We start from the raw sequence: 25,269 nt of genomic DNA, 5'->3' as shown, positions 1-25,269 counted from the left end.
ATCTTTTGGTTCTATGGTGTTCAGAAATGTCCTTCCATGAGAGCCTCCCAGGAATAGAGGTAGCTGGGGAATCTGTCCCATGCGTAAAGAATGAACGAGGATTAACAATATCAGATAAAGAAGTTATGTCTTACCATAATGTTCCATCTGTATTGTTGATCCTCGTTCAGTCATTACGACCCTCCCTCCTTCCCCCTCCTGTGGTTTCTAGTGGATCTTACCAACCGGTTCTGTTAGGTTATTTGACCAGAAGTAGCTTCTACCTTCTTTGACTTGCAAACTCAATCTGAGGTAACAGGGAGAGGGGGATTGTAAGTAAGAGTTTAGCTCGAGAGTTTGAAGCTGACGCGAACTTGGAAAATGGCCAACTCGATTCCGAGGTCGGAACCGATATCCATGCCTAATGACTGAACGAGGATCAACAATACAGATAGAACGTTATGATAAGACATAACTTCTTTTTCCCTTTTTAGCGGTAGCTTCTGTTCTAAATTCTTCTAAAAACTCTACCAGTGCTGGTCTTTTGTTTAGGACCCCCCCATTTCTTTCTCTTTGCCTAGACTTTGCCATCAATCCTTGATAGGGAATGCAGTCTGTATCCTGCAGTCCAAATAAATTTTTGGCATCTTCCCATTCTATTACCTTTCCCTCTCTAGTTATTTGCTCCCAATACCTTGGTTCCTTTGCCATTTTTCTCCAGTAAATTCCATCCTCCTGTTGCCTATTGTCTGTATCATTAATTGTAGTCATCCCCATCAGCAGAATCTTTCTTCTTTCCCATGTTGGCTTAGTTCTTAGAATACTTTCTGCTAATTTATGAATATAATGTTCTGTATGATTATTGTTATTCGCATTAAATAGGCTGCATCCAAAATCCCAGTCTCTCCTTGTTTCTTGAGCTTCCTCCCATTTCATCATCATCCCTTTCCCTTCTGAATTATAGTTTTCTGCTTGTGCTATATAGCTTTAACTGTGTTGCTCTGAAATACCCCTTCAAATCTGGTAATCCCAATCTGCCTTGTTCTGTTGGAAGAATAAGTTTATCCTGCGTGACTATTGCCGTCTTCCCCTCCCAAATAAAATCCTTCAAGTCTTTATTAATTGCTATCCACAACTTCTCCTCTGGTTGATAAAAATATGCCTGACCTGTGTATAAGACTAAAGAGACTAAAACATTTTAACTGCTTGTATCTTAGTATCAATATCCATATAACCGTTTCCATTTTCTCAATTTTTGTATTATCTTTTGTTTAGTCTCTTCCCACATATCCTTAGCTAGCACACCAGAATAATTTTTAATCCATACTCCTAAATACTTCATTCTGTTATGGCCTGGTAAATACGGATATTGCTGAACCAGTTTGTGCGTGGGTGCATCATTTACTGCTACTGCCTTTGTTTTAGCTTCATTATTCGTATCCCAAAAAGGTATGAAACTGTCTCAAAATGTTCCAAAGCACTGTAATGCCCCTTTCTGGTTTTGTCAGGTATAAAATATCATCTGGAAATAGAAACAGCTTTTCTCGACTACCATACCAGTTATATCCTTAAATTTCTGAGTACCTTATTTTCTTTGCAAGTGGTTCTAAATATAATGCAAATAACAAAGGAGAGAGAGGACACCCCTGCCTGGTTACTTTGCTCAAGCAGAAATTATCAGAGAGGACCCCATCAACTATAATTTTCACCTTCGTTCCCTCATATATCCACCCATATCAACCTTATCATTTCATCAGGGAATGCAAATGCTTCCATTGCCCTGCTCATAAAGTCTCATCTTACTCTGTCAAATGCTTTCTCTGCATCAAGACCCACCAAAAACAGTGGTATTTTCTTATATTCTGCTTCCCTGTGGATCATCAGTGTTCTGTTAATGTTGTCAAATGTTTGCCTCCCCTCCACAAAACTACATTGATCCTTATATTTCAATTTTGGCATCACTTTTGCCATTCTTTTAGCCATTATAGACATAAACACTTTATAATCATAGTTTAGTACTGAAATGGGTCTGTATGAAGCTGAATCTGATGGATCCGTTACCCACTTTAGGTATTACAGCTACCAGAGCTTTCTTCCAGGGTGTTGGTACCCCTTCTCATCTTAAAATACTGTTAAACAAAGTCTTCCAGATCTTTATCCGTTTTCTCTCTTCCTGGGGACTTTGCTGTAGACTGGTTATACATCACCATTTTTATTTAATCTCCTCTTATCCTAAGTGTTAGTAACTGACCCTGAGTTTGCAGTTGTTCATTCTACTCCTGTGCCTTTTCCTTACTAAGAAGACATCTACCTGTGGACACTCTATCTGGTCTTGTGACTGTCTCTCTTTCTGCGACCATGTGTTGGCTACTGTCAAGCCATTTGCCAGACAGAAGTTTAGAGTGGCCTGTCTTAGTTACATGTGGACCCAGGCTTAGAAGAACTTTCCCAACAGTAACAGATTTGAGTCTTTGTATGGAGTGAACTCTGTTTATAAGGTATGACCAGCCTGTCAGAAACCAGTTGGCGTAATGGTTAAGGTCTTCATCTCCAAGGTGCAGGGTTTGATCCTGATCTCCAGGCAATGCCTGTTTGCAGTTTGTATGTTCTCCTAGACCCTACAACATACTTAAAGACCTTTCCGTAACACTACCACTATTTAGACTTTGTGTTTATACAGATTAGGCTTAGTGTTGCAGAAGTGTTTTAATTTAAATTTTCCTTTTGTAATCTTTTGCAGTCTTCGTATTAGGTAATGTAAATGTTTGAAATGCTTTTGCTGATATTTTGTCTTCTGCATTTTTACCTTCCAAATGTTCCTACTCTAATCACACACACACACATGCACGCGCTTATGTGTATTTATGATGTATGTTTGTGTCAGTCTGCCTGTATAAGTTAAAAATTTAGAAGAACAGTTACAGACTGATCTCAGGAAGGTGTTCCTAGCCATTGCACAATGCAGTGGAACCTGTTATGTATCAGCTGATGCACTGAATTCTCACATATCTCTTAATTATGATGAATGCATCACATTGCAACTTTATCCTGTGATTTGCAGTTCTGAATGCACAGTATACCCAGGTTTTGCACTGTGTGTGATCAGGTTCCGTAATAATACCAATTATGATGGAAGCAGTAGTAGGATGTGGTAAACCTCAGATGCACTGAATATTTTTTATTTGTTTTCATTTGTTAGCAGAGAAGAAAAGTGTATATTCTGTATATGATCCTGTACTTAAATTTCATTGTATGTGAAACTTATGTTTAACCCCCTGCTATTTTATTTCTTACAGGTAGTAATAACCATGAATTTATGTTCCTTCTAAAGGGTCATGAAGACCTACGGCAGGATGAGAGAGTGATGCAGCTATTTGGATTAGTTAATACATTACTTGCCAATGATCCAGCATCTCTCCGTAAGAATCTAAGGTACATAAAAACAGTAGATTGTTCTTAAAAAGCTGGCAATGTTTGTTAGAAGATGTATCGTTTTTTTCTAGTCGGTTCTAACTAGTAGAGGAATAAAGCCCTGGCTACAATGTGAGTGACTTGAGTTTGGCTGATGGCTCAGGCATGTAGTACCTGACCAGGGAGGATGGGAGTGCATGGCTGTTGCTGGCTCATCCATGCTCTTGGGTGAGAGGCAACTCTGGCTTGCCACATGGGTAACATCTAGTAGGAGCACTAGATGTTTGCCTCAATGGAATTCCAAGCTAGCTGAGCTTGCACTACAGTAGTGAATTCATCCTAAGCAGCCGAGTTGAAACATTCAGAGGTATTCTTCCTCTTGAGAGGTATTAATTACGGGCTGAAAGGAGCTGCTGAAGTGGAGAGTGTAGGGCACCGACCTGGACCATCATAATGGTCCATCTCCCTACCACCTGGCTGTGCTGGGGAATGGAGGGCTGGTGGAGGTTCTCAGGCATGTGAACTGGACCATGTCTGACCATTTGGTGTAAGGCATAAACTTTTGCTATAGGAAGGCAAGCAAGTCCTTTTCTAAGCTTATCAACTCTCACTTCTTATAAGATACTCTATGTTCTATTGCCTTTTTCATTGAGGTATTTAAAGTATTATTGCCGAAACATAAGCTGATGCCATGGTCCTTTCCATCACTAGATACACCAGTCAGAGCAAGGCTTAAGATTCTGCCTGTGATTCTAATGCAGGATCTGGCAACATTTTCCTCCAGGCCTGTTCCACTTTTTTGTTTGTTTCTTCCACTCATAGGTTTTACTATTATTAACTAATTATAAAAGTGATATCCTGCTGACAGATTTATTTCAAAATGATAGGTAGTCACACATGCAACTAATATTGCACCACATCTTCTAGGATACCGCAGACATTAGATCCGTTTTCAAGGAAGACTGTGATCTTCCAAGAGGTAAAGATTTATCAAGGTTCTCTGTTGTCATCACATTTTGCTGTCCATGTCTTATTTTATTCTTTTATTTAAAGCAAACTGTGTTCTATTGTTGCAGACACAACTCAAAAAAGTACATCTGTCTTTTATAGTTGTGCATCCATTCACATAAGAATGAAGGCATTTAATATTTTTTTATTGGGGGGGGGGGTCTCCTAATGATGTGATGAAAAAAGTCTTCAGAATGGTGATATCAGGTGTTGAGAGAGATAATACGAATACAAAAGCAGTTGGTTAGCTTATTCATAGGTTCATACTAGGCTATCTGCCCTAGGGCATTTATAAGCCTAGCCAGAGTGTGTTTGGCTTTCGCCACCCATTTTAATTGAATTTTGCTATGCCCTTTTTCGAGGTTAGTATACTGTGCCTCTGTCTAACAGTGACACAGAAGTGATACCCGGGGTAAACCTACGATCTCCCATCCACTCATCAAGATTCCTCTTGAAGACAGTCAATGAGAGACTCTGCCTAACCTGGACTGGGATTTTATTCCAGAGTGAAGGGAGCCTCTGGGTTATGAATCTGTCCCTCCAGCATGTCCTATTTATTTCAGTGCTGAGGTTCAAGTCACTCGAGCGCGTAGCTTGATGGGATTTGGATTTTCTGAGGTGCAGCATGTCCATTAATTCCGGGTTGGACATGGCTTTATACGTCAGGCACAGATCGCCTCTGAGCAAGCGGTAGTATGCCACTGAGCAGAGCTGGAGTTTCTTTAACCGGGCAGCATATGGCATCTGTTTGAGCCCTTTGATCCTCTTGGTGAGGTACTTTTGGGGTCTTTCCAGTTGCTGCAGGTGTCTGGTAAGGTACATCCCAAAAGGGTCATTGTACTCAATTATGGGCCTGATGAGGGATGAGTAAAGAGGCACGATGACCTCCCCTGATCTAGATGTGAATCCCTTCATGATTAGATGGGCTATATAAAATGTTTTTCTAACCACTTTGGCAACGTGGTTTTCAAATGAGAGATTGCTATCAACTTGGGTCCCCAGGTCCCTAATTACTTCTTCCGTACTTAATGGATTACCACCTATGTGGTAATTTATGGGCACTTTGTTTTTACCAAAGGGGATGACTATACACTTTTTGGCGTTTAGCTTGAGGCCGTGGCTCTGGCACCAGTTGTCTGTTTCTATGAGGCCCTTTTGTAGGATGCTTGTGTCGGCTGGAGAGTCGATTATGGCGCCTAGTTTGCAGTCATCTGCGAACTTGGTCAGCCACAGTCCTTCCGTGTTGGCCTGTACCTCCGAGAAATATATATCGAACAAGAGAGGTCCCAGGATTGAGCCTTGTGGGACGCCACTTGTAACTGGTTTGGAGTCTGACATGACTCCAGCAACTCTAACCATGTGGGTTCTGTCCTTGAGCCAGTTTGCAACCCATCTAGTGACATAGGGGTTTATATTTAAGCTGGTGAGCTTATCTATAATGCCAGAGTGGGGTATTGTATCGAAGGCTTTTGCGAGGTCCAGGTAGGCTGTGTGGACCACCTTTCCCTCGTATTTTTGGGAAATCATGGCCTGCTGTTAACATTAGTTGCCGTGATCTTAATAAATGATTTTTGCAATTCCTTTGATCAATATTTAATTTGTGATTAATGTATAAAGCGTGTCAGTCTATTGCTATGCAGTTTACTAGCACTGAGTTAAGTATTTCTATTGTGATAGCAGATTTTGACAGTGAAAAAATTTGCATTTGATTCCTGACCGTATTTTATTAAAGTCTTATGACCAGAAGTATAACTTCTGACCCTTGTATATAGAGATTATTTTATAGAGCTGTAGTAACAAGATATATTGCTTTATATTTAAACTTGTGTATTTGTTTAAACTAGCATTCAAAGGTATGCTGTCATTCCTTTGTCCACAAACTCCGGATTGATTGGTTGGGTCCCACATTGCGATACACTGCATGCACTGATAAGAGACTACAGAGAGAAGAAAAAGATCCTGCTGAACATTGAACATCGCATCATGCTAAGGGTATGTCACCTGTTGATGTTAGATAAAACAGAGGAAAAAGTAGTCTAATGATCTGTGTTCTTCTGTGGGTAGAAAAATGTTGATTTTTCTGATACAGGAATTTTATACTTCACTAATTAACCATGTAAAGGTCTGTCACTGAGTAAGCAGGAGTGCCCCTAATAATGTTAGATTAGTGGGGAGAGAGAAAATTAGTACCATTTTTTTCACCAGAGTCATGGAAAGTTGTTAAAGCCCCTTCATTCAAATTATAAGAGTCTTAAATCTACGGACTCGCAATAGTTTCCAGAGATTCAGTAGTTGTCATAGAAGTAGCTAAAAAAAATAGGAGTGTCTCGCCTGAAGTCTCCTTAATGGATCTCTGGAAAGGAACAAAGACAGTGTTAGGAGTTGCTTTCCTTTTGCTTTGAGAAAACAGAATATTGTTGAGCTTTTCTACTGTTGCAGTAGTAGGAGCATTATTGTTTGCACCAGATAGTTTATTTAATTTATAGAAGTAAAAACAAACATAAATTAAGTCATGAATCAAAACTTGACTTGCAGATGTGACATAACAGAGATGTAGCACACAGTCAAACAATAAATGCTTTGCTTTTCTGAATCTTGTTAGTCAATGACACCTGTGTCCAGTGACAGCTTAAACATCAAATATTAAGAGTTATACAAATTAACCACCATCTGCATATTAGAAAGAAAGAAAATACTTGCTAAGCCCAACACCTGTATGTAAGTAATTTTCACAACAAGTTACAGAGTACTGCTGTTTAAGCACAAGCAGATTGTGCTTCTGTGTTGAACAGTGGGACATGGCAATGAAAGTGTAGAAGCAAAAGGAACACTGCGTTTTTGGTTTACTAGGGTGATCTAGCCATACCTGTGGTATACCACAGTCCTCTTAAAAGTATAGGGACCTTATCCGAGGTGAAGTAAGGGGCAGCTACCCCTTAATGGCAATATTGACATTTTTAGCATACTTATAAGCCCAAGTAAAATAACGCATGCAGTCTTTCTTGTAGCCTGCATAATTGTAAGCTACAAGTAAATCATAGTTAAGATAGTACTTGTCAGAACTGTCACAAAATTATGCTGTTAAATTTCTTTTGACCATTGTGGTGTTATTTTAAGAGCATTATATAATTGAAACCCGTTAATTTGCTGTAGCCATTCAAAACTGTGTCTGAATTATTTTAAATCAAAAGAAAGTATTCAGTCATTCTTCTAGCTGATTTCTTCTTTCATTTTCAAAAGAAGGTATACACTCCAGTACATCACTGGATAAGAGAACACTGTCACTGCTTACTGTTATAAATGACTTCAAGATAAGTTTGCAAAAGTAATGTTTATTACAACCAAGTGATCCCTTAACTTTGTCTTATAGCATATGGTATTTCCCAAAAGGGCAGCAGCAACTCCTACTAATTCAAGTCCATTTTTGTAGAAGGCAAACAAAGTGCTCTTTACAGGCTTTGACCAGTGTTCTTAAATACCATAATTTAAAGATTCTTACAAGATAAATCTGTGTTGGCTTTACCTGGTGCTCTTTAAACAATTTAATCATGTTGGACCTAATGCCATTGTACAGTAACATTGCTCAAGGCAAAGGTTTGGAAATATTTTATGAGTATTCATATAAAACGTGTCAAGGCTAGCCATTCAGTTGTATAAAATTTACTTGATTTGGTCACATCAACTAATGTTGATTTGATCCCCTGGTTCCATGTAACAATACAAAAAGGGAATTGATGATTATGATGATGACGACAACTATGTCAGTGGTAGAGAATGACACCTATGTCAGTGGTAGAGAATAACAACTATGTCAGTGGTAGAGAATGACCAAAACTATGACAGTGGTAGAGAATGGGTGATCTTATGCTTTTCCTGAAGTAGTGGTAAGTGCTCCATTTTTATTGTGTATTGATCAAGATTTAGAGACAGAAGATAAGATGTTGACGCCATTATGGCTCCCAGTTCTACAAATATATTGATGATTTTATGGGTACAGGATACTATTTTTATCAGTTATAAAGAAAAAAGTACTCTGTTTTAGTTGTTTTAGTAAATATGTGTCTATTTTTTGTGGAATAACCATATGGAATGCTTTCATGAATACTCAGTGTACCATAATAGAACCTGTAAATTCCTAAGGTTTGCTGTGCAGTATGATGAGTGGAAGATTAATTTTCTTGATATAGCTGGTTACAAAGACCCTGGCAACAAAAGACTTCTCACCATCATTTTGAAAAACTAAGTGAATTGGAACAGTTACTTAAAAAAAAAATGACAGGATGGATCCCACATTTTTGAACAATGTTATTAAAGGGCAGATTTATTTCAAAATACGTAAAATTTATAGTTCACATTGCATCACAACTCATACTTGGTGGAGATATTTGCCTTGACCCTGGTACCCAAACCAATCCAACCCATCTAGAGTTTTACACCCCAACCCAGCCCCAATAACTGTTGCATCTCCCCAGAAAAGGTACGGACTTACGACTAGATGTTAAGTTGTCTATCTCGCCTTCATTCTTGCTGGATGGGTTCGGAGCCGACCTCGGCTCCGACTCGGCCACTCTAAAAGCTCGAGAGTTGGTTCCACCGGCTCGAGGCTCCCCTTATATCCCACAATGCTAGGCGAGAGTTACCTCAGATCTCGTTTGCCGCTACAGCTATCGAGGTTGGTTTTCTACCGGTTCTTGGTAAGTGACTTTTTCTTGTGTAATTTAGTCTATTAAAACCCCTTTAATTTTAATATTTTTACTTATTTCCCTTAGTTTAAGAGAAATTTTTATCCCCTTCTAAAAAATTCCCGTTTTTTTTCCCTCAAGAACTTTAGGTTCTTCCCTTGGGCCTTTTGGCCTTTTTCTCTTCCCTAGGGAGTGTGTGTATTATTTTATTTTAAAAAAACCTAGTTAGTGGTTTTATTATAATTTAAACTTGACAGGGTGTAATTAGTGTGTGTGTGTGTGTGTGTGTGTGTTTGATTACACCTTCTTAAAAATGTCTAAGGAAGCAAAGGTCTCCGGATTCAAGAAGTGTGATGCGTGCTGTCAGAAAATGTCTCTGACAGACGCTCACACTTCTTGTGTCTACTGTCTGGGACCTTTGCACCTGCAGGACTCCTGTGCTGTGTGCCATGGCTTCAGCCCCAGGGTCCTGCAGGAAAGAAAAAATAAATTGATCTTGAGGGGCTTACTCAAGCCAGAGGATTCCCTTTCTGTTTCTACTGGGAAGCCCTCTAAGGCATCTAGGTCTTCGGCTCCGACAACTGAGCCGAGACCTAAGGTTTCTAAACCTCTGCCTACATCGGCTCCGGCTGGAGCCGATGAGTCTCAGTCCACAGTTTCTGTGGTTCCCTCGGCTCGGCGGAGCCGAGGTATTAAGTTCCGTGTCGGCTCCGACCAGACTTCGGAGCCGACAACTAGGAAGAGGTCCAGGTCACCATCTCTTGGCTCCGTTCATTCGGCTCCAGGATCTCCCCTGCTGTCTGAACGGGGCCAAAGATCTCACTCCTCTAGGTCATCGAGGCTGTCGGATCATGACCTTCAGAGGGTAGTGAGTCGACTTCTTAAGTCCGAGGCACTGACCCAGATGCTTCAGAGCCCGACTCATCAGTCGATGCCTGCCCCGGTCCATCAACATATTCCTCCTTCGACTCTCTTGAGCTCGGAGCCGGGTTGCGTCGGAACCGAGACTGTGATAGCGTCGGAGCCGATACAATTGTCTTCGGCTCCGTCGTCGGCTCCGATTTCTTCCTTGGAAGAATCTCGGCGCCGGACTTCCCTCATCGGCTCCGAGGGGGTGAGTGGCATCGGACCCTTGTCCGACCCCCCTCTCCCTCTCGGTGCTTCGGCGCTGGTGAGTTCGGCTCCGACATCGGCCTCGGAGCCATCACTGTCGGTGCCGAGGGGGGTTCTTAGCTTCTCGGAGCGGGGACCTCTGGCTCTGCCTGACAGGGGTGCATTCGAGGTCATGCGGAGTGTGTTAGAGCCTGGCTCTACTCCACAGTCGGCTCCGTCCGCCCCTCCCTCTACAGTGCCTCAGGTTAAGTCGACTCACTCCCTCATCCCGGACCGCAGAGAGCCAGCTCCTCAGGAACCCCCTGTGGGGATTTCATCCTCTTCCGAGGCCTCTCCTGATTTGGCAGAAGAGCCCCCTCGGAAGAGGAAGTGTAAGAGGAAACACATTGACTCACCTGAGTCCATCACGTCAGACACAGATTTGGATGATTCTGAGGGTTCCCCCCGTTCCCCTTCTGAAGATGTCTCATTTGCAGACATTCTGGAGATCCTCAAACAGAGGGGAATTGGCCAGCCCTCAACCCTTCGGAGGACGAATCTGTGTATCTTGAGGCGTTTGGCTCTCGTCCTTCCACCTCCTGGGTGTCTCCCCACTTTGACCCCCTCATGCAGGTGGTTGCTAAGAAGGCATGGACGGCTCCTGATTCAGTGGACCCCACTCCCAGGAGACCCTCCAAGTTCATAACGGCACCAGCAGACAAACAGTTCTTAACAAAAGGAGTTTCTGTGGATGCTATGGTGGTAGCTGCTGCCACTAAGAAGGAGCTAGCTGATCCTTCAGTACCTGTCCATCCACCTAACAAGGAATCTAGGTCCATGGACAGGTACGGGAAGCGGATGTTCTCGTCAGCGACATTTACCATGCGTTCGCTGAACTACCTGTGTCATTTTACTCGTCTTCAAAGGGACTTGATCAAGGAAGCGAGTGAAATGTTAAAGGACCCTACAGCTACGGGTTTCCAAGATAAGATGAACACGCAGCTGGCTACCCTTAACTCCATAACCAACTCCTCCATGCGCCTTCTTTCTTGCGGCTGATGGAGCGAGCAGAGCCGCAGGGACAGGTGTGGCCTTACGTAGGCATGCCTGGATGCGGCTATGCAATTTTGCGGACCCTTCAAGGCGTCTTTCACTAACTCCCGTTTGATGGATCATCCCTCTTTGGTCCTCAAGTGAAAGAAACCTTGACTAGGTGCGAAACTGATGGCAAGACCCTTTCTGCCGTCGGAGTCCGTTTTTCTACTCCTTCTAGGCCTTACCCCAAAGGCCAGAAAGGTGGAAAGATGTGGTTCCGTAAACAATCTCAAGGGACTTCGCCTGACACAGAGTCGTTTCCCGCCAGAGGCAGAGGCGGGAATAACAATGGTAGAGGTCGCCCTAGGGGCAGGGGGGGGTCAGCAGAACCAGGGCAATCGGGAAGCCTTCCCTGACAAGCCCTTTCAGCATCCCTGAGGTGTTGCCCGACTGCCCATCTTCGGAGGCAGCCGGGGGAAGATTGTCACTGTACCCAGAAGCCTGGCTATCCCTGACTCAAGACAAATGGGTACAGTCCATCATTTCGAAGGCTATTCTATCCCCTTTCTTCGCATTCCAAATCAGTCAAAAATCCCTTCCAGATGTTCCACCCGCTCAAAGGGATCTAGCGGTTTTGGAGATTTCAAAACTGCTTGCAAAAAGAGCAATTCAGCCAGTTCCAGCAGACCAGCAAGGATCCGGAATCTACTCAAGGTTCTTTTTAGTTCCGAAGAAAACAGGGGACTGGAGACCAATTTTGGATCTCAGTATCTTGAACAGATCAGTCAAGAAAACAAGATTTCGGATGGTCACGCTGCAATCCATCCTTCCCCTTTTGGGCAAAGGAAACTGGATGTGCTCTATAGACCTTCAGAATGCGTACTATCACATAAAAATGAACAGACGCTCCAGAAGATTCCTCCGCTTCAGGCTGGGAACCAGTCATTTTCAGTTCAGGGCCCTGCCCTTTGGTCTCACCACTGCCCCCCGGGTGTTTACCAAATGCATGGCAGTGGTAGCTTCTCACCTGAGACGACAAGGATTCCAGGTGTTTCCATATTTGGACGACTGGCTCCTCACAGCTCCCACCAAGCATCTCCTTCTGATGGCCAGGGATTACACCTTTCGCATTTGTCAAAAGCTGGGTATTTCAATAAATTGCGAAAAGTCTGTTTTGTCGCCTTGTCGTACTATTACCTACATAGGCGCAAATCTAGATACAGTAAACATGTCACATCAGAGAATAACAGACATTCACAAACTGGTATCACTCCTTTTCAACAACAACAGAATCAAAGCCAGGTTAGTTCTGAAAGTGTTGGGAATTATGGCAGCGGCCATACCTCTGCTTCCATTAGCCAGATTCCACATGCGGATCCTTCAATGGATGCTCTTTACTCAATGGTCATACCAGCAACTTCCAATGTCTCACACCATTATGATCACGCAAGCGTGCAAAAATCATCTCATGTGGTGGATGTCTTCCCTCAGCTCTTGTTGGGAAGACCCTTTGTTCCACCCTCCGGTTGCTACTCTGACAACGGATGCCTCCCTGATCGGGTGGGGGCATTATCAGGGCAGGACGGTCCAGGGCACATGGCAACCAAACGAATGCCACTTGCACATAAATGTTCTGGAGATGAGAGCAGTGCTTTTAGCGTTGCAAGCCCTTCAAGACTCTCTTCCCTTGGGAACGATTGCAATCCAAACAGACAATATGTCTGTAGTGTGGTACATCAACAAACAAGGCGGAACCAGGTCATACCCCTGTGTCGAGAAGCACTCAGACTGTGGCAATGGGCGATTTCTTCTCAGCGGTTTCTGATAGCAACGCACATCCCGGAAAGTCCAATCAAATTGCGGACAAGTTGAGCAGAGCTATCCTCATGCCTCACGAGTGGTCTCTGAAAGACTCTGTAGTGAGAGAAATTTTTCTCAAGTGGGGTCAGCCTTGCTGCGATCTTTTTGCTACTCCCCAAAACAGCAAGTGCAGAGAATATTTCACTCTATTCCCTTTACCAGGCCAACCCAGCAGAGACGCTCTAGTCCAAGTTTGGCCCCGGGGACTTCTGTATGCATTTCCTCCCTTCCCACTAATCTCTCAAGTGATACAGAAAGCTATCGCTCAGAAGGCCTCATTGATCCTCATTGCTCCTTACTGGCCTCGACAAGTGTGGTTCCCCTTTCTACATCGTTTTCTTTTGGAGCGACCGTGGAATCTGGACCTAGTTCCAGATCTTTTGATCCATCAGTCGGGTCAGTTTCATCGCTCCTCCCTCTCTGAACCTCACTGCTTGGTTCCTCCAGTTCCAACCTTAGCCAGGCTTCCTCAATTATCTCACTCTGTTCGAGATATTTTGATAGCTTCCCATAAATCTTCCACTCGGAAGATTTATTTGAGTAAGTGGAAACGCTTCACATATTGGGCTCAAGGAAAGGACATAGATCCTTTCACTGCTTCCATCCAATTAGTCCTTGATTTTCTAGCTGAACTCTTCCATGCAGGTTCATCTCCCTCTACACTTAAAGTTCAATTGGCAGCTATTTCTAACTTTCATGTGGGTATTTCTGAATCTGCCTTAATGTCCCACAAGCTTTGCAAAGCCTTTTTGAAAGGAGTTTTTCTTCTCAGACCTCCTATAAGAAATCCTCCTTCTCCTTGGGACCTAAATTTAGTTCTTGCTTCTTTGATTCTCCCCTTTCGAACCTGCAGTCTCCTGTTCTTTAAAATTATTATCATGGAAGACTCTTTTCTGGTAGCTATTACATCAGCTAGAAGAGTTTCAGAGCTTCAAGCACTCAGCTGTCGTCCTCCTTATCTTTTGTTTCATAAGGACAGAGTATCCTACGAACTAACCCGTCCTTTTTGCCTAAGGTGGTCTCGACGTCAAATCTAAATCAAAGCATTGATCTACCTGTCTTTTTCCAGAATACTCCAATAGGTCTGAACAAAAATTACACTGCCTGGATGTTCACCGTCAATTGAGGTACTACTTGGATAGAACAAAACAGTTCAGAAAATCTGATCAGCTGTTTGTCTCCTATGCGAAAGCAGAAAGGGACTTTCAGTTTCAAAGGTATCATTATCCAGATGGCTAACATCTTTGATTTCCCTTGTATATGAAATTAGACATCAAAAGCTGCCTAATAAACCTAAGGCCCATTCCACCAGAGCTTTGGCTACTTCTTTAGCCTTCCAAGACAGACTGCCTATTGACACCATTTGTGCAGCGGCTACTTGGGCTACTCCTCACACTTTCATTTCTCATTATAAGTTGGATTTAGCTTCTAGGCATAGGGCTAACTTTGGTTCCACTGTTCTCAGGAGTCTGTTCCGTTAGGCCACCCGGACAAGGTGCTAGGACGGTCCCATCCAGCAAGAATGAAGGCGAGATAGACAACTTAACATATAGAAGTTATGTTCTTACCATAACGTTCCATGTTAGTTGTCGTCTTCTCGCCTTCTTCTTGTCCCCACCCTCCTTCCCCCTGGCCTGGACAGACCTAGAGGAGTTGTGATTGTGACCTCTCTTTCTACCACCTTTTTCTTAGATATATGCTATTATGCATATTTCCTGGTTCAGGATGTAGGTCACCCTTCTTTCTTCCTGTTGTTAGAGGTGGACTCTGTTTACAGTTATACTGTTACTATTATAAGCTGGGGTTAGCTTACAAACGAGATCTGAGGTAACTCTCGCCTAGCATTGTGGGATATAAGGGGAGCCTCGAGCCGGTGGAACCAACTCTCGAGCTTTTAGAGTGGCCGAGTCAGAGCCGAGGTCGGCTCCGAACCCATCCAGCAAGAAGAAGGCGAGAAGAAGACAACTAACATGGAACGTTATGGTAAGAACATAACTTCTATTTAATATAAATCTCAGAAGCGTCATGAACAAAATTCAAGATTTGTATGCCACCCTTGCTCTGTATACTCCAGCTATAGCCCTTATAACAGAAACCAGACTAAACTAGACATCGCTAGCAATGAAATACTTCCCCAAGGATACAGTATACATGGCTAGATAGACAATAGAAAAGAAGTGGCGGTATCTCCTTTCTATACAAAAACAATTTCAGTTTAGAAACTTTAGACCTAGCCATCCCAAACTTTAACAACACTGAAGTACTGTTTACTAAACTAACAATTAATCCAAAGAAACATCTGCAAACCAAAGGGCAAAAATCTTTTCGTGATAGTAAATTCATAAAAACAACCACAGGAAAAAACTGTGAAAGAAGCCAGCCAATTCCCATGAGAAGTCCTTTAGAAATAATCAGCAACAGAATTTATTACAGCAAGCCAAATGATTAAGTGCTTTCGTCTTGGTCCATGCCAAGACTTCTTCAGAATAAAAAGACACAGCAAACCCCAACTTAAATACAAACATCCAATTGAATAATTATAACCCAATTAATTAATACATATCTTTGCAAAACTTTAAAAAGACAGGCTTACATAAAAACCAGAATTGAAAAAATGCCAGATGGTCTTATCTAATCAATGCCTTGAATTTTAAAATAGGTGCTAGAGACAGTGTCATTTAATCCAGGTTCAAAAAATGAATTTAATAAAAATTGCCACTTTAGCTCACATAGTTCATTATTTAATTCCCACCAATCCTGGTGATTTTTGAACTGTTTCTAAAATACCAAATTTAAACCTTTTAAAACCAATACATTTCAAAGAATGTGTGTACAAAGCATTTGTCATTTTTTTAAGAGATAGCATAACCATGTTCATATATATGTTTTCTTAATTGTCTTTCGGTCTTGCCAACGTAACAATATTTACAGGTGTCACACACAGCTAAATGTACCAAACCTTTTGTGGCACAATTCCCAGGTTTTAAAACTGCTGGTCTTGTCCTTTCAGGCAAAACTATACATTTATCATCCAAAATAAGTTTACAAAAGGCACAGCAACCACACTTCGTCGTACCTTTTTCAAGTGGGTTATACACAATGATATTATGTCCAAACAAATATTTAAGATTTTCCCCATTCTATAAATAAACCTAGGTTCTTCCCCTAAAATTCATGTGAAGTCTGTGTTGGTCCTAAAAATAACCCAATATTTTTTCATTATTTCCTTCACTTCTTTGAAGCCCTCCTCAAAAGGAACTACCATACTTCTGTTATTCTTTAACTAGTGGGTTTGATTTATATCTCACATTTGTAGTACCTTCACCCAAAAGGGGTTTAAACTTCGTACCCCAGGCTTGTGCCACCTCAAGACTTACTTCACAAATGAGGTCCCCAGGATAACCTCTTTCTACAAATAATTTTGTGATAAATAAAATTTCCCATAAGGAATTCCAATCAGAGCACATTCTTGATGCTCTGACTAATTGACCTTTTAAAATATTCTTCCTAGTTTTAAAGGGATGTTAACTATTAAAATTTAAATAGCTGTTAAAAAATGTTTCTTTACGAAAAATAGTGGATTCCTCTTTAGAAATTCTTGCATCTAAAAAGTCTGTACTGGTATCTGAACTATTACTAGTAAAGCTTAAAAATGAAGGAAGATTTAAATAAAAGGCTAAATCAGTGTTTGCTGAACCTGGTTCCTTCCAAAGGATGAAAACATCATCAAAAAAACGGAGATATAAATACCATCTATCTTTGAATTCAGTTGTAAACATGAACTTGCGTTCCCAGGCATGCATCACCATATTTGCATATATGGAGGCACAACTGGTCCCCATTGCTACTCCCTTTATCTGCTTAAAACAATTCCCCATAAACATGAAGTAATTGTTATCTAAAATCATATCCATAATGTTGACCACAAAATTAATCATTGTACTATTCAAGTCAGTAAGATCAATAACTGCTTCCGAAAACAAATCAAGTCCTTCTTGGTGCGGTATAGTAGTAAATAAATCAACCACGTCCAATGTAGTAAAAGATACATCAAATGAAAATAATTCCTTTTTAAATCTAGACAAGAAGTCCCACGAGTCCTTTAAGATGTAACCAATAGACAACACTGACTGCTTGAGTAATCTATGTATACCCCTAGGGGGTAGGTAGAGCTACCTTGTGATGTAATAATGACTCTATATGGTGGATCTAAAACGTCCTTATGGACCTTCGGAATTCCAAATGCCTGAGGTAGGATGGACAGTTTTTAGTAAATTAAATAATTCCTCATAAATAATACCCTGAAATAATGAGTCTTCCAAAAATAGTTGCACCTTTCTGTGGGAAATCATTACTTCATTGTATGAAGCTTCCATATATTTATTTGTATCATAAAACAATCTCCAACATTTGGGCACTATAATTAATACTTTCTTTTAAGAACATCCCACCCCCTTTATCGGGTTTCATTACTGTAATGGAGTCATCTACTCTTATTCCCCTTAGTAGTATTGTTTCTTGCTTATTAAGATTAAAAAAAGTTTTCCTGTAAGAGGTCAAAACCAAGTAGGCGTCTTTAAGACATAGATTTTCATACACTGCTATAGTGGGATGAGTGGGGGCGTTAAATGTACTCCTTTGCTGAAACGTTTCTTCCCTATTAACTGTTCGTAAATTCTCATTATTCTTATCCTGAAACATCAAATGTAGTCCTAACTTCTTGGTAAATATCTTAATCTCTGTCATGGTTTCAGGTATACTAATCTGACTACTTGGAATAAACTTCAGACTTTTACTGAAAAGTGAAAAATGCTCATTATTAATCTCCCAATGACTATAACTGAAGATATTAAATCCTTGTAAACTAACTACTTTACCACCATAGGAAACGTTAACATTTTCTTTTTGACTCCCTGTTTCTCCTTTTTTTATGAGCAAATTATTTCTGACATTAATTCCTGTATCCTGCCCACTGCTTTCCCCTTTGGTGGTTCCATGTGCCCTGGGGTGCTGGGGTGTAATGAAAAGAATTATTGTAATTTTTACTGTTGTTGTTTCTTTCTTTATTGCGGTTACCTATTCTTTCTGATCTTCGAAGCGGGGGGTAACCATTATTTTGCTGTTGATTAATATCTGGTGCATCTCCTTCATCATTACAATCAGTAATAGTCCCCTCTCTTACTTTCCCCATATGCCATCTGGTTTCTACAGCTGTTGTTAAACTGTTGTAAATCTTGGGCGTAGGGTAAGCCACCCCCTTCTTATATTCTTCAGTATCTCTATTTAATTTTTTTCTCTTCCTTTCCATATTTAAACCCACTTGTTTCTCTATACGGTCATACATGTTATCACATCTCTGTACATAGATTTCAAAAAGTAAATCATCCATAATGTCTTTGTTTAGCGCAGACAGACACTTTTTCTATCAACTCTTCTATACATGAATTATTTAAACTAATAATAAATTGCATTAATTCTGACCCAAACCGGTCAAACATAGCTATCAAGTCTGTTTTGTCTTTCTCTTTTAAAGTAATGCCTGTCAGAAACTTAAAAAGATGCAAGCCTTTAAGCACAAGCTTACGTCTCAAACATTCAGTCAAATATGAATTATCGCATTGTAGACTCCTCACCTTGGAGAGTTTATGTTCCAAGTCCACAAGTTTGTTGTTAAAAGTAATTGGTGGTGCTTCAGTTGACACAACTACTTTATCTGTCTCAAAAAGAGAGAGATCTTTTCTAATCCATTCATGGAAGTTAACCCTCGGGCATGTATGATCAATACTCCGCCTTCTCCCTGGTGCTGTCACTTCCGGATAGATGATTCCAGGAACTGAAAAGTCCTCTTGGTTACGAACGTTCGTCGACATCTGAACATAGTGGGAGCCTACATCCCACCTGGGAACAACCTGACTACTCTAGAACACATCCTAAATTGGGCAGCAACATCCCTCCCTCAGGAAACAATTGTAATGGGTGACTTTAATATGGACTGTCTCGCTTGTAGCTCTTAAAATCCCACTGACCACATTAACCTACATGGTTTCTCACAAACAATCCAAATGTGTACTAGAGTAGACAAAACATCAAACAAACATTCAGTCCTGGACTGGATCCTTACAAACAGGCCAAATTTATTCCTACAGTCTGGCTGTCTCCCAGACAGCCTCATTCCAACACAGAATAAATCCACCGAAATTTACCACCTACCACCAAATCTGAGATAAGAAAAAAATGTATCCACTGTAGTTTAATACTTCAACTAAGCCATCCTCAATATCCTAAGCATCTTGGTCCCCCAAGAACAACAAGGATAAAATGCAATTATACCCCCCCCCCAGCTAACCATACAAATAAGGCATGGGAAAAATGGCTCAGTGACAAAACTACAACAAGCAAACATGTCTAGAACTAAGAACTAAATCTAAAAAACATATTGGACAGGACAAAATAAATTACTATAGCAGTATCCAATCAAAAAATCAAAGAAACCTAGAAATATTTTGGGCTGCCATCAAAAGAATCCTACAGCAGGGCAAACTAGTACTCCTTCCCCAACACACACCAATACTAAAGACAGCATAGTCTCACAATTTAACAGATACCTCACAGAATCCATACAAGGCCTCACAAACAATAATTCTTCTTCCCCTACCAGGACTCGCATAGTACCCACGCTTGATCCCAATAACTTATCTTTCCAACCTGTGCCAATAAACACCATAGTTAAGTATCTCAAAAGGCTTAAAACTTTTACAGTTGCTGCCGACTGTCTACCTGCCGAATATCTAAAAATTGCTGCAGAAGCAATATCCTATACAGTTTCCATATTAATTAATCGATCCATTTCAGAACAAGTCCCTAAAATTTGGAAGTATCATACATCATCCAGCTACATAAAGGTGGAAACTCGACAGAATCATCAAATTACCGGCCAATAGCTATACTACCACCATTATCTAAAATACTTGAGAGGTGCATTCATTCACAAATCTTAAACTAACTGAAAACCAACAATCTTCTAACACTCAGCATGGTTTCTTTCCTAATCATAGTATCACCACTGCTCTTGTTAACTTTACTAGCATTATTAACCACCATCGTAATGAAGGCAGTTTAGTTTCCTCCATCTTTCTTTATCTGTCCAAAGCTTTTGATAACTGTCTCTCATTCTAAACTCTTAACTACACTCTTGGAACTTAAATTTAGCCATTCTGCACTTATTTGGTTCCAGCAATATTTAACTGGTTTCCAGCAAGCTGTAAAATGGCAACAAAGTCTCTCTTCACTACTGCCTGTAACCTTGGGAGTGCCACAGGGATCTATTCTGGGTCCTGTCCTTTTTAATATCTTTACTAAGAATCTTCATACTGCCACCCCACTTGCCTCCGTAGTTAAATATGCGGAGGATCCCACCCTGATTTGTGCCACTCCAACACTAAAAAAAAAACTCCAACAAAACAAACCCTAACAAAACAAAACTCTTGCTCTTCTGTCCAATTAGAGCTACAGACCCCCACCCAACATTCAATACATCATCAAACCATATAATTATTTCGCCGGTTTCCCAAACAAAATTACTTGGAGTGGTCATTGACCATAATATGAAATTCGACATACATGTATCACAGACAATACAAAAGTTCACAAAAAACTTGGAACCCTGTACAGAAATTGGCACTTTCTAAACAAATCTTCAAAGGCCACTATCAAGAACCCATCTTATTTCTATTCTACTATGTTCCTCACAAATTCTCACAAAAATATTAAGAAATCTGACCTAGCAACTCAAAGCTTGCTATAATAAAATCACAAAGTTTGCTACAGATTCAAAGTTCAGATCCCATCATTGTTTGGTTTAAAACAACTATCTTGGCTCAAACTACCAAATCTACTTGCTTATAATCAACTCACCTTCACCCATTGAATACTAAATCAGCAAGAAAAAATGCTAATACTTCAAAATCTACTAATACTTTACTCCAATAACAGGGTATTATGCTCCACTAACAAATCCTTCTTTAATATATCCAAACCTAACGATGCAGCTGGAGTTTCACTATACTCAAACTGCATAGCCAAAACTTGGAATTCCCTGCCATTAAATATGAGAACAACTACTAACACTTCCAACTTTAATAAACTGCTCAAGTCATACCGATCTGAATCCTGGACCTGCTCATCCACAAACCCTGGTTAGGAGATACATGTCTTAAAGCTGCTAAAAGAACACAACCAGTTATTTTTTTGTTTGAATAGTATACCCTACTAAGCATATGTATAGTTAACTTGCTTGTTTTTTACCTTCAGTCACAGTACTTCTATTATTTTTATTCCTGTCTAGACTATATGATTGTATTAGTGAAATGTATAACATGTATTTTTCATTTTGTGCTTGTATCTGAGATTGAATCAACATTTGTATCTGTATGTTGCATGTGTATCATACTGTAATTTACCCCATACCAAGCCAGCCTTCTCCATTACCTCACTAAACAATACTGTCATAAAAGTGGAAACCCACACTAAGCTTCTAGGGGCCATTATAGATGACCAGCTCAAAGTTGACCTACATGTCCACCATTGCATTAAGAAAACCCACCAGAAACCAGGGTTACTATACAGAAACAAAAATTTCCTAACCAAAGACTCTCAAGTTTCTCTAGTCTTTGCCTATCATCTACCCAGCCTCCTCTGCAGCTCCCAAATCTTAACTAACCCACAGTCCTCTCTTTTAACTAAACTTGAAACCACCTACAATAAGGTAACTCGGTTTGCTGCTAACTCAGCCAGCCCTCTCTCTCACATCACAGTTTTTCACTCAAAACCTTAAACTGTCTGGAATTCCCCCATTAACTTCTACTTTCCCAACTCCTTATCAGTCACTCAGTACTTTACAAACCTTCCACTTGCCAGGCATCTCCTCTCTCATCTCTAGTTACACCCCACCACCACCAGAACCAGTAGGAGTGCCAACCTAGAACAGCTTGTAATACACAAAACCAAACAATCTGTGGGCCAAATCCTCTATAGTTATTCCCCAACCCTAGCCTGGAACAAGCCCATCAGACAGTTAACTCATCCGCATAAATTCAGAAAAGCAACACCTGCTCTCTAAGTGGACATATCACTTCTTAAACCCCCCTTAAACAACACCTATGCAGTCTCCACCTACCCATCTTCTTGTGACAGTCAACTCATGCTCATAAATTAAAAAAGGTCTCTAAAAACATATACTTTCTATTTGTACATGTTACTGCTGAAATCACCCTTAACACCTCTCCATCCCTACCAATCTGAACCCCCCCCCCCCACCTCCTCCAGTTAACCTCACTGCCTGTTACTCTCCCTTTTTCTTCCAGAACTATACTCTTTCTTCCTGTTCTCCTCACAAAGATTTATACTTATTACTCTACAAGCGATAAAAATATTAAAATTATCTGGAATGTCATTATTGGTAATAATCATCCGAGTAAAGTTGTAGGGCCCTGAGGCAAGTTAAGTTAATAAAAGGACCAAGAATTTAAAGTCATATTTTGAAACTAATGCATCAGTTTTGTCAAATGGACTTAGCTGGGGTTCCCATTATTGATTTATTACAAACATTTCCTATGTACTTAATCCTAATACAAACAGGTTCTGTTAACTATTTTACATGTGCTTCTAGCAATAGGTTTGTATGTAGCTCCGTGAACAGCTTGTATTTTTTTTTTTTCGTTTAGGAAAGTCCAGATGAACTTTAATGTACAAGAATGTAATTGCCAGGGCTACGGCTTGGAGAAAGCACCTCATTGGTTCTATTGGGCTTTTTTTAAAGTTGGTTCAGGTTTCAGCTTTCTGTTAAGAAGTTAACTTGAGTGTTTCAGCCATTACACACAGAGCTATCTGAGGAAGAGCAGCTCATCTGTGATACATAGCAATAAGTAGCCTTTTTTTACTTATTTGTAGTAGTTATTGCTTATTATACATTTCCTCCCTATTAATATTCTAAAACGTGTACACTGATTGGCCACCCCAACCAACGTGCCTGTTGCAAATCCCACAATATACCAAAGGAAAAAGGTCCGGTCACCCGGACTTTTTCCGTTGGTATAAACTACCCCAAAACTTTTTTTTTTTTTTTTTTTTTTTTTTTTTTTTTTTTTTTTACAATAAAAAAAGAGAGAGAAAATGGAGCAATGGAAACTTTTTTCTCCATTGCTTCCGTTTCATAGCCTTGATGTACTGGGTTTGCGTGGGAATGCAAGTCCCATATGCATGTGCAGTACATCAAAATGCAGACTCAGTATACCACAGCCGGCAGAAGAACAGCAATCCGCTGTTATACAAAGACGTTATTTAAGAAAAGTAAGTTTTTTTTTTCTTAAATAATGTCATTGTATAATAGCAATAACCGACTCCGTGGTTGTGGTAAATTGAAGATTTACCCATGGTTGCCTTTGTTTAATTACTCTGGCTTCGCCCTCATGATTAAACCACACCAGCCGTGGGTAAATCTTCAATATACCACACCACGTCGTCGGTTATTGCTTAATTCTAGATATTTGTAGCAATTTTATTGTATACTGCATACTTGTACTGTATTTCGTAGCTATTGGCTCACTTGTGATAAACATTTCTGTAGTGTTTTTTCCCACCCTCCGTTCCTTTTGGCATCTTGTGTTTATACCTGCTGGCCTTGCAGTTGCCCGCCTCTACTCTAAACTTGATCTTGGACACTTCTCCCAGTCTAGTGTCAGTAGCTCATTCTACCTAATACAGAGAGAACATCTGAGAAGGCAAACCCACTTAGTTTCTTTCCTTCTGTTCCTCCTTTTTCCCTTTCTTAAAAAAAAAAAAAATGTCTGAATATCCTTGTGTTCTGACTGTGCTTCTCAAACATTTTGGAAATATAGAGTATATTTTAGTGCGTTTATTAAAACTGTATTTGCCTTAATATTGCTACAACTCAAGTGCTCTGGGTTGCACTGCATCTGAATTGTTTGTGTGTTTTAGCTGTATATATAGACTTCTCTGTATATGTAGACTAGCTGCTTATTGTACTGTATTACTGCCTCTTAAATCGTTTTTCAGTTGTGCACTTGCCTTGCTTCATTTAAAAAGTTTTAAATTGCTAATTTTGTAGTGTTTTAATTGTATTTACTGTTTAGGGCTACACACTCAAGTGTGTTGGCCTTTTCTGTGTTTATTTAGTGTATTATTGCATTGTTTAGCTTGTTTTAACCAGAAGAGAAAAAATATAATCTTGTTTGCTCGTTTCCCGCTTTTCCTAGCTAGTATAGTCCAGATCCCAGGCTTTGCTGGTTTCAGGACTTCATTTTCTGTGTTTAGTGCTATCCAGACCTTGCTGTGGTAGAGGGAAGCCCTACTGCTCACCAGTGGGAGAGGTGAGCATTGTACTGCCTGTCTGACACTAGAGGAGTGGTTTCCAGCTCTGAAACTGTAATTTTAGCCATTTGGGGCTGATTTCTCTCCCTTTCAACTTTCTGGCTTAAAAACACTCGTGTTTGCACATTTTTCACATTGTGCAGCACCACAGGGCTACGGTTAAACTATTCCAGGTGCCAGAAAGTCTGCTCTTCAAATATTCCCTTAGAACTAGCTGGTTTCTCAGTAGTAGCACTAAAATCTGAAACCCTGTGACTAGCACTTGCTCTAGAACCAGCTGGAAGCTAGGAAGCTTTAAACTGATACAAGCACTCAACTCTCCTTGCTAATGAGGAGTAATTAATCATAGGCACTAAACAGCCTATAATTGCAAAGTACCTTGCAAAGGTAAGGGAGAACAGCTCTTGTACTTTACAAAAAAATCACCTAAACAGGCATGCCCAAGGGTCAGTTTCCGGTGATTTCTCCTGTAAACCTGGTGAATCTAGGCATACTGGGGCAATGCAGCAACTGCCTCATGTACACAGACAACCCTCTCCTCCTACCACCCAGCACTACAACCAACCTGCGAGAGATGCACTTACATAGCCAAACTGGAAGCAAAGCTCTCTCCAGCCAAGATTGTGGTAGACAGTCAAGAGGAGAAGGTTAACACCTGCACTATACCTCAAGCAACACATAGCCCTTCAAAACCCACACCATCAACACCCACACATAGCAACACTAAACCCACATATGCGGAGGCCCTTAACATTAACCTGCCCAAGCAACAAGGACCTCCGAAGCTTGAAACGCAAACACCAGTCACAACCAA

General features: G+C 40.6%; 1 protein-coding gene across 2 annotated transcripts in view; it reads left to right on the top strand.

Moving 5' to 3' along the window:
- Window positions 1-25,269, top strand: part of MTOR (mechanistic target of rapamycin kinase) — a 4,577,509-nt gene that overhangs the window by 3,895,797 nt on the left and 656,443 nt on the right. For both annotated transcript variants that reach the window (XM_044063218.1, XM_044063219.1), the window contains exons 47-48: window positions 3,276-3,411; window positions 6,243-6,390. In XM_044063218.1, coding sequence (XP_043919153.1) covers window positions 3,276-3,411; window positions 6,243-6,390 — 284 coding nt within the window. The remainder of the gene's footprint in view (window positions 1-3,275; window positions 3,412-6,242; window positions 6,391-25,269) is intronic.

Source organism: Protopterus annectens, chromosome 2.part1 (genome assembly GCF_019279795.1).
Source record: "Protopterus annectens isolate FY-2018-M chromosome 2.part1, PAN1.0, whole genome shotgun sequence".
In the NCBI taxonomy this organism is placed as follows: Eukaryota; Metazoa; Chordata; order Ceratodontiformes; family Protopteridae; genus Protopterus; species Protopterus annectens.
Note: the sequence above shows the minus strand (reverse complement) of the source record. Positions and strands in the feature narration are given on the sequence as shown.